At 45.5% G+C, this 10,670-nt stretch overlaps 1 protein-coding gene across 7 annotated transcripts in view; it reads right to left on the minus strand.

Moving 5' to 3' along the window:
- Positions 1-9,002, minus strand: part of hectd1 (HECT domain containing 1) — a 111,530-nt gene extending 102,528 nt beyond the window's left edge. For 4 of the 7 annotated variants that reach the window (XM_069916703.1, XM_069916706.1, XM_069916701.1 and 1 more), the window contains exons 1-2: positions 8,823-9,001; positions 8,039-8,280 (exon numbers count right to left, since the gene is read on the minus strand). In XM_069916703.1, the coding sequence (XP_069772804.1) occupies positions 8,039-8,178 (140 nt within the window). In that variant the 5' untranslated portion in view covers positions 8,179-8,280; positions 8,823-9,001. Of the gene's footprint in view, positions 1-7,417; positions 7,441-8,038; positions 8,281-8,822 lie in introns of those variants that run through there. The other 3 variants (XM_069916705.1, XM_069916704.1, XM_069916702.1) reach the window with 3 other exon arrangements.
- Between the last annotated feature and the right edge of the window lie 1,668 nt (positions 9,003-10,670).

Here is a 10,670-nt window from a genome sequence, read left to right on the forward strand (position 1 = left end):
AGGTGAATCAAGAAGAGTCAGCGTATGCATTTTGTTGGGTTCCCTGGCCAAGATCCTTAACAAAATGTTTTAAATTGAGGGTAGCGGGAGAAAAGAAGTGGGAACCTCTGGACAACCTTCCCCCTCCTTATATTCCCCCGGTGCCTACTGCGCCCGAGGAAATCTCATTACCGGAGGGGAAAGGTGATGAATCTGATTGCCCCGAAAGGGGCCGGGAAAAAAAAGAATGAATTAAGGGAGTCGGACCCTAAACTTCCACCGGTAAACCGACCCTGGACAAGATCCCAGACTGGTCCAGGACCATCAAAGTTTTCAGTAAGCCTAAATCCCCTGAGGGAAGTTCCTATGGGAGGGGCCGAACAGCTCGACCAATTCCTGGGACCAAACACATATACGTGGGAAGAGATGCAGGCAATAACGGGAACATTATTCTCACCCCAGGAGAGGCAGATGATTCGACGGGCTGCCCTCCTCATGTGGGAATATGAACAACCTGGGGACCCCAGACCCCATGAACAAAAATATCCCTTAAATGAACCCAGGTGGGACAAACGAACACCCGAGGGATTGGCAAGTATGAGACAATATAGAGAGTGGACAATTAAAGGGATACGGGAGGCTGTGCCAAAGGGTCACAATTTCACCAAGGCATTTGGGAACCACCAGGGGAAAGACGAGTCCCCTACTGATTTCTTGGAGAGGGTGAGAAAGAATGTCCAACAGTATGCGGGCGTGGACCCTAGTACACCAATGGGTGAACAGCTTATTCGAATTGAATTTGTTTCCAAATCATGGCAGGACATTAGAAAGAAACTAGAAAAGGAGGAGGACTGGAGCGAAAAACCCCTAAGTGACCTGTTAAAAAAGGCGCAAAAAGTATATGTGCAGAGAGAAGAAGAAGATCAAAAGAGGGCGACAAAGGTTATGGTACAGACTATCCGACAGATGAATGACGAATCCAGAGGGGAAAGAAAACAAAACCTTCCTCTAAACAATCCAAGATATCCAAGAGAGGGAAGACCCCGGAGGTTCGTTAAGTGCTATTACCGCAATGAGGAAGAACACTTTAAGAGGGAATGCCCCCGATACAAGAGGGAATTGCGTGCCCTCGAACTTATGGAAGAAGATTAGGGGTGTCAGGGGTTCCAAATGTTAGGGACCAAATATAAGAGGGAACCCCTGGTAAAACTAAAAATTGGTCCCAAGGGAGAAGAGGTGGTATTTATGGTGGACACAGGAGCGGAACGAAGTAGTGTAATAACTGTGCCAATCGGAACTGAGCCTGTAAAAAGTAATTTGACAATTTCTGGGATAGAAGGGGCTCCCAGAATGGTATCAATAATTCCCCAAGTAACAGTGAAACTGGAAGAAAGAGAAGGGGTACAAGACCTCTTGTTATTACCGTCGGCTGGATTTAACCTCCTAGGAAGGGACTTACAGGCTCTCCTAGGTTTGGGTGCTCTCCCTGTGGACGGAGAAGTGCGAGTCCACCTCTGCGCTTTAAAGGAAGAGGATGAACGGCAGATTGACGAGAGAGTCTGGTATAAGGAGGGAAATCGAGGAGGTCTGGACATCCCACCTTTACATGTCACATTAATACCAGGTCATCAGCCGGTAAGGAAACGTCAGTATCCTATTTCTTTGGAAGGGAGAAAAGGGCGACAGCCGGTAATTGAGACTCTAATACGAGACGGACTATTAGAAGAATGCATGTCACCTTATAACACCCCTATACTCCCAGTGAAAAAGTCAGATGGATCCTATCGCCTAGTTCAGGATCTAAGAAGTTTGAATGCTATTGTTCAGACCCGCCACCCAGTGGTGCCTAATCCCTATACTATTATGAGTCGGATTCCCCCAGACCATGAGTGGTTTAGTGTTATCGACTTGAAGGATGCCTTCTGGACGTGTCCATTAGAAGAGGAAAGTAGAGATATGTTTGCGTTTGAATGGGAAAATCCATGGACAGGTAGACGGAGACAGTTTCGGTGGACTGTATTGCCCCAAGGGTTCACTGAATCTCCAAACCTGTTTGGACAAATGCTAGAACAAATCCTGGTGGACTATCCACAATCTGATGATTCCCAACTAATGCAGTATGTGGACGATTTACTATTATCAAGACCCAAGGAACAAGAAATGAGGGGAGATACAATTAGACTCTTGAATTATCTGGGGAAAAAGGGTCTACGGGTGTCCAGGAACAAGTTACAGTTCGTTGAGAGAACTGTGGTATATCTGGGACACCAGATAAGTAAAGGACAGAAACGGATTACCCCTGAACGGATTGCGGGAATCACTAGAATGCCGTTACCCCGTAATAAGAAGGAAATAAGACAATTCCTGGGACTCTTAGGTTACTGTAGGTTATGGATAGAGGACTACTCAGCGTTGGTGAAGTTTATGTATGAAAAGCTGACAAATGAAAATGAATATCCATTGAAATGGACCCAGGAGGAGGAGGGATGGTTTGAGGACTTAAAGCATCGCCTGACACGAGCCCCGGTGCTCTTTAAAACAGCCCTTCCAGCTATTTGTCACTCATAACCAAGGAACAGCTGTGGGAGTTTTAACACAGGAAAAAGGCGGTCAGCGACACCCAGTGGCTTTCCTTTCCAAAATGATGGACCCAGTGTCTCGCAGATGGCCGACGTGTATCCAGGGAGTAACGGCTGCTGCTCTGTTGGTAGAGGAAGAACGTAAACTTACTTTTGGAGGAAAGATGACTGTGTACACCACCCATTCTGTGAGTGTTTTATTAACACAAACTGCCCATCGATGGCTGACTGATTCTCGCATATTAAAGTATGAAACCATTTTAATGGTCGGAGAAGATCTACAGTTTGCAAAGATTAATAGCTGCAACCCAGCTCAGTTTTTATACGGCAGTGAAACAGAGAGAGAGGTGGAGCACGACTGTGTCGAGTTGACAGATCTTCAGACCAAGACCCGAGAAGACCTTTGCGATACTCCGCTGGGAGAAGGATATGAATTCTACATTGACGGCTCCGCCAGATGTGTTGACGGAATGAGAAGAAGTGGATATGCTATAATAGAAGGAAATACTTGGAAAGTAGTAGAATCCACGAGACTACCCGGAAGCTGGTCAGCACAATCCTGTGAACTATATGCCTTGCAGAGAGCCCTCAGAATACTGGCAAAGAAAATTGGAACGATTTACACAGATTCCAAATACGCATACGGGGTAGTGCATACCTTTGGTAAGATCTGGAAGGAGCGTGGTCTAATTACATCAAGAGGAAAGGAATTGGCACACGAACAGATGATTACTCTGACTTTAGAAGCCTTGACATTACCCCAGGAAATAGCAGTGGTCTACATACCAAGCCATCAGAGGGGAGATACCCCGACAGCAATTGGAAACAGACTGGCTGATGAAGAAGCCAAAAGGGCAGCCATGCAACAAGAAGTCCGTTTGCTGACCTTAATCCCAATAAGGCAAGGCATAAAAAAGGCTCCCATTTTCACTACTAAGGAAGAAAAGGACATGGCTCAGCTGGGCGCAAGCCAGTTGCCTGATGGAACATGGAAGACACCAGATGGAAGAATGGTTCTAAATAAAGAAATAACTCACAATATTTTAAAACACCTGCATCATCAGAGCCACTGGGGCACCCAAGCCTTATGTGACACAGTGCTTCGAGAATATGTGTGTAAGGGAATCTACACCTTGGCCCAACAGGAGGTGCAGAACTGTCACCTATGCACAAAAATTAATAAGAAGATAATGAGTACAGGGACCATGGGAGGTCAACCATTAGCCATACGCCCTTTTCAAAGTATCCAGATCGACTTCACAGAGTTACCTCAAGTCCAAAGATGGAAGTATCTGTTGGTGGTAATAGATCACTTTACCCGATGGGTGGAAGCCTTCCCAACAGTAAATGCTACAGCCTCTACAGTAGCTCGCCTCCTCCTAGAGCAGATAATCCCCAGATATGGTATAATGGATTCTATAGACTCAGACAGGGGTCCACATTTTTGTTCAAAAATCCAGCAATTGATTTGTAATGCACTACAGGTCTCTTGGAAATTGCATACCCCTTGGCATCCACAAAGCTCAGGGAGGGTTGAACGTATGAATGGAACCCTAAAAATGCAATTGACAAAATTAATGGTGGAAACTAAAATGCCTTGGATAAAGTGTCTGTCCCTGGCTTTATTGAGAATTCGTACTGCCCCACGAAAAGATGTAGGGTTGTCCCCTTATGAAATGATGTTTGGGCTTCCCTTCTGGAGTACAGTTGAGGGGTGTCCCACCTTGGGGGAAGGGGATATATTTGTTAGGAACTATTTACAGGCACTATCACACTCTCTTACAGATTTACGAAAGAGAGGACTATTGGCACAAACACCGCCTCTAGACTTTTCTTTACACAAGGTGGAACCAGGAGACTGGATTCTCATCAAGACCTGGAAAACTGAAAAACTCCAGCCCCAGTGGGAAGGTTCATACCAAGTTCTCTTAACTACAGAGGCAGCAGCACGAACAAGAGAGAAGGGGTGGACACACGCATCCAGATTTAAGGGACCTGTAGAGGCGCCTCAGGACCCTGATACGAACTCAGATTGGACTTGTGTTCCTGGAGAAAAACCTCTTACCTTGCGATTTCGCAGAAAGACTTGATTCACAATGTTATTGTTATGTTCTTTGATTTTTCTTAGTTTGCCTATGTCTTTATCAGGTGTGAAATGTAAGAAATGCAGAGACACAGTGGTCCTGTTTCAGGACCGCATTTGGGGAAGAAAGGAGGGTAATTTTATTTCCCATACCTCAGTTCCTGAGAAATGCTGGGCAGAAAATAACACCCAACATCCATATACCCCTTGTGTGGAAAAAGAAGGAAATAATATGGGTCATTATATACAGATTCCTAATACCACTCCTTTCCCTCCTAACAGTTGGAAGGGTGACTCAGGCCCACCATGCCCTGATGGACTCTGGTTTTGCATACACCAGCGTACTGTTCCAATAAGAAATTCCACTCCACACTCAAAAGTGCCTGCCCCTTTAAGACAGCCGGACTTAGTTCGAGTCCATCCAAAATAACCATGAAAGTTTCGGTCACGCAGTTGGGGGAGATAACCTTTTTGTTGATCTTGCAACTAGAATTGCAGGAACTTTTAATTGTTACAAATCAAACAGCTCTAGCCCTGCAATTACTTTCATCCCAGCAAGGTCAAATGCGCTCTGCTATATATCAAAACCGTCTGGCCCTAGACTATCTCCTAGCCACGGAAGGAGGTGTATGTGGAAAGCTTAATTTGACTAACTGCTGCTTACAGATTGATGATAATGGCCAAGCCATTCGAAAAATCGCTGATAATATTCGTACTTTGTCCCATGTACCGGTTCAAACCTGGCATCCTTTTGCACAATTAAATTGGATGGACAAATGGTTTGGGGGAACCTGGTGGCGTACCTTCTTATGGGTCATCGGAGGTATTTTATTCCTCCTACTTATTTTGCCCTGTATTATTCCCTGTCTATGCAGCCTGGTGATTTCCATGGTCCAACAGGCTATGCAACCAGGGGGACTGGGAGACCCTGTAAGACTTTTACTTCAGCATGAGATTAATGTATCATAAAACGTTTCTCTTCCCCAGGTTAAAATCCACATTCATATCTATATATATATTCAACACATTTTAAAGAGAGAAAGGGATGGATTGTTATATAGAGAATTTAGGTTAAAATGACTTAAGTTAAAATGTGATGATTAATCATAAACAGGGAAGCCAGAACAGACAGGGAGCTTACTAGCAGCCAAGGACAAAAGGGTCTGCTGAATATGTTTTTTTAAAACCTATCTTTTCATGGTCATAGTGAGAGACATGCAGGAGACAAAAGATTGATAAGAAGGGTGAGAAACAGAATTTAGTGTATGTAGAGTTCACAGCGTACGTAACGAACGTGATAATTAAAAATGCAGTTATACTTAGAATGCTTTTGCAATACTAACCAATTAAAACAGTATTAATAAGAAGGGGAAGGGCAAACAATAAGGGTATAAAAATCAATGCACTGTATGTATCGGGGCTTAACTGGTGAGAAACCAGTTGAGTCCAACTCTGCAGACTTGTAAATAAAGCTTGTCGTGTCATCAGTTTTAAAGAGACTCATGTGTGAGAAGTTTTATTTCTGACAAGTTCCATGGGGTCCAACCGCCCAGTTTGATTGCCACCAGCTCCATACAGCCTTTGAACGGCCCATTAAAGGAGCAGACAGTAGTTTTATTTAAAATCCTGCAACGGGGGGGAGGAGGGGTGTCTGGACCCCAGATAGCAGCGCCTAGGATCAGCAGAAGCCACAAGGGGTTGCAGGCTCCAGGGAAGCAGAGGACTGGTACAGGGAACCAGAAACTGGGAAGACCACCCCCCACATCTGAGGAGAAGCAGAGGAAACGACCAATGGGATGGTGACCATGGCAACGGGCCAGTGGCAGGTTCTGCTGCTGAAGGACCCCTTAGGCTGAATACTGCAGTCAAGGGCTTCACAACAAGCTGTGGACTGCTTGAGACTGGCTCTAATTTGGGTGAAGGGGTACCAGGTATCTGAACCAAGGGCATTGAAGAGTTCCCAATGGTATCAGAGGTTCGAAACTGGAGCTTGGGTTGCTGATGGTTTGGACTGGACTCTGTGTGGCTGCAGTGGCGCAGGAGAACTGGAGATGAATCCACGGCCGCTCGGTGACTCTGGGAGGGGGAGGGGTGAACTCTCTTTTACTTCTATTTCCCTGACAGTAAGAGGGCACTTCAGGCAATTTCTGCCTATGACAAATCTGTTTTATAGCAGACAAAAGCAATTTAATGTCATATGACACTTTTTATTACATGACAACAAATTGAATCTAAATCTAAGGAATTTGGATCACAGTGCTGAAGATGTTGGTCTGGAAGAGGATATTGATTTGGTTTGCTAATCTTCCAGCAGATGAGATGATTTTGCTATAACCTCACAGGTGATAAACAAATGTGCTGGAGAAACTCAGAAGATCACACGCCATCCACCAGAAGTAAAGAGTATTCAACTTTTTGGGCCTGGGCCCTTTTTTGTTAGGTATCACATTAGCAAACTGCACTCAACCCTAGCATCTACAGACTTTCTTGTTTAACAACATAGGTGATATATTCCCAATCTCTCAAGGCCCTGAAGTATGCAGATCAAGGAGTGGATCAGTGTTCCTTGATAAACCACACATTTTGTGCCAGATCTGAGCTCATGCTTTTCAGAAGTCCTTTTGCTCAATGGGCTAAAGGAAGTGGCAGCAATAATGAAAGCAATGGCAAAGTTAATCATTTACAGAACTTTTCAATCTGATGACTGATGGATGCAGTTTATGAAAGCATAAACTTTGGGGACACACAACTACAGCACAAGATTAGTTTGACTTACGTTTCAAAACAACGATCCATGTTATCAGCAAAGAAAACTGAGGTGGCATGAGCACAGTTCAACCGCAAAGAAAACTGAGGTGGCATGAGCACAGTTCAACCGCAAAGAAAACTGAGGTGGCATGAGCACAGTTCAACCGCAAAGAAAACTGAGGTGGCATGAGCACAGTTCAACCGCAAAGAAAACTGAGGTGGCATGAGCACAGTTCAACCGCAAAGAAAACTGAGGTGGCATGAGCACAGTTCAACAGCAAGATCACTGAGAGCTGCATTTTCTTTAAAAACGTCTATATTGGGTAACATTCTAATATATCAAGGAAGACTTAATCAAAACAATGCCAGCCTGTGGTTTTAATGTTCCTACACAAAATCCTTCCAACTTTTTAAATAAAGCCCAGGTATATTTTTAATTCCAGGCAATGTTGTCTCAAATGCTCCTTAGAGTCCCATCAAACCATGCACAATGAAAAGGTTCAACTGTTGTTTTTAATTCAAAACATTGGGATTATTTCCTTTGGCGCCGAGCTGCAGATCAGAAGCATCTTCAAGTGGACGTACTTGACAACCAGTGAACAAAGAAAGGAATTTTGAAGTTTGGGGACACAAGATTAGTTTGACTTACGTTTCAAAACAACGATCCACGTTATCAGACATGAGAAGGAGCATACACAGCTGTTCCAAAGCGATCAGCTGCATGTCCCTTTCGTCGCCCTGGCCCATCTGCAGCCATTCCAGCAACGTATCGGGATCCACATCGGCCATACCGAGGCCGCCTCAATGTCCAATGTCCCACTCTTCTTCTCGGGGTAAAAGGTCGGGTGCAGAAGAAAGTGGCCGTCAATTCACGCCTTAGCTCCAACAAACCTGATTAAAAAAAGCAAACTAAATGTTAGCATCATGGATGGGTCCTTATTGGGGGGGGGGGAAAATTAAAGGTTCACGTGGAATTCGTGCATCCCCTTCCCTCCCAGGCCCCAGCCGCCATTTAAAAACCAAGTCCGGAGTGAATTCGAATCGCTTCCATCGGCGAACCGGGCCGCGAGGTGACACTGGAAGAACCGCGCAGGCCGAGGCCCAACCTTCCCGAACGCTCACCTCCCCCCCCCCCCCCGACCCGAGCCCGAGCCCGGCCGAAGGTCGTGACCGTGTCGGCGGACGTCCCGGACACAAAAGGCCTCGGGTCCGACCGAGTCCGCCGCGGCCGCACATCGATCGGTTGGGTTCGCAGCCCGGTGGCGGAGAGAGAGGGTGTTGGACGGCGGGCCCCGGAGACGTGGCTTCGTCAGCAAGTGCAACCTGCTGGCCCGGACCGGGCCCGAGCCCGAGCCACGGCCCCGCCGCGAGTTCACGCTTCGGGCTCCTTCCCCTTTCCAAGCTGCCACATTTTTTCCTTCCATTTCACTCACCGGCTTTCGGAGGCCGGCCTGTTCCTCGGCTCCACGCTTTGCCACCACGTTCTCGTCGGTCTCCTTCACGGGGCCCGATCAATCGCAAGAGCAGCCGATCCCACGGCCGGCCCCGGTCTCTCGGGCACGTAATGCGGCTGCCGCGAAAGCGCAGCGTCGACTCCTGCCTGGTCGGCCAGGGAGCGTCGCCAAAATGCCACCGTCGCCCTCAAGCGTCAAATATCATCGGACTGTCCAACCACAACAGAAAGTACGAAAGAATTTGGCTGCCGATCGTCGCCCGGCTGCCACTTGTATTTGATGAATCTCTCTCATTCTTCCCGTTTTCTCGACCTCTCCATCCCCATTTTAGGGGAAGCTTAACAGCGAGAGCCTCAAGTACAATCCCAGTGATGACCTCGAGTTGCTTGACTGGATCTCCTCTCACCGCTATTCCCACAAGAACGGGCTTCTCCGACTTCATCCCTCATACTCTCACCCTGACTTGATTCGCGTCTCCTCTCAACTCCACTTTCAGTAAGTGAGCATTTCACAGCATCTCCCCCATTTCTGACACCACTCAGAATAATTGGGGATTTCTCCTTCTACCTGCTCAGCTTCCACATTCAACAAATTTGCAATATTTCTATTGTAAAACATTCATCCCACCCCTGCCATAAAACAAAAACTGCATCTGTTTTTAAGAAAACAAGCAAAATACTGAAGGGATGCAGTTCTCTCGCAGGAGCAAAAGAGATAGAACTACAGTTAAGATTTCATGTTGACCCTTAGAAACCATCTCTCCCTTTTCTGATTTGGTTTCCTTTGACATTGATCAGTTTTATCTCTAACCCCACCCCCATACACGCACACACCTGATAATCCACATGCCCTCCATCATCTCAACAACTTCCAGTTGCCTCTTCTTCACCATTGACATCCAATCACAATACACCTCCATCTACCTTACTGAAGGCCTCAAAGCTCTTCATTTCTACTTTAACAGCAGACCCAACCAGTCCCCCTTCACCACCACCACCATCCTCCTCCACCTGGCAGAATGTGTCCTCACCCTCAACTTCTCGTTTGACTCATCCCACTTTCTCCAAGTCAAACATGTAACCAGGAGTTCCAATATGAGCCTCAACTATGCCTGCTTTTTTGTTGGCAATGTGGTGCAATCCACAGGCAAGGCTCTTCAATTCTTCTTCCACTTCATTGACAGCATTGGTGTTGCCTCAGTCTCCATCTCAGAAGAAATTAACTCGTGCTTTGAAGAGCTCAGGCCTGAAATGTTGGTAATATATCTTTACCTCTGATGGACACTGCATGCCCCACTGAGTTCCTCTAGCATTTTTTTGTGTTTTTACTGCAATCATGGTACCTTCAGACTTTCTCATTTTTCTCTTCTCCGTGTTCTGTTCTTCTCTTCCATCAAAGCAAATCTCTTCAATAGCTTCTTCATGTTGAATATTACCCATTTTACTGCTGTAAATGAGCCAAACATTTCTTCCAGGCAATATATTCCTAAACCTTGTACATTTCATTTGGAGCTCACTTGTTTTCCACAGAACTCTTTTTATCTTTTTATTAAACATGCAAGTAAACAATACATGAGGAGAATAGAATACAGTAGCAAATAGTAAAAACAGAAACATTTTGCAATACATAATACAATGTATAACATATTGAACAAATTATATCTTTCTCCTCAATTTGGAATATTCAAAAAAGAGAAAAAAATTATTGTTAAACACCAACTTACCTACCAAAATTAGCAAAAAAAAAGTTTGGGTAGCCTAAACTGAGTTCACTATAACGGATCAATACAAACTCTTTTTCTGGTCTTTGCCGATAAAATAAAACAAT

The sequence above is a fragment of the Narcine bancroftii genome, chromosome 2 (genome assembly GCF_036971445.1).
Source record: "Narcine bancroftii isolate sNarBan1 chromosome 2, sNarBan1.hap1, whole genome shotgun sequence".
Taxonomy (NCBI): domain Eukaryota; kingdom Metazoa; phylum Chordata; class Chondrichthyes; order Torpediniformes; family Narcinidae; genus Narcine; species Narcine bancroftii.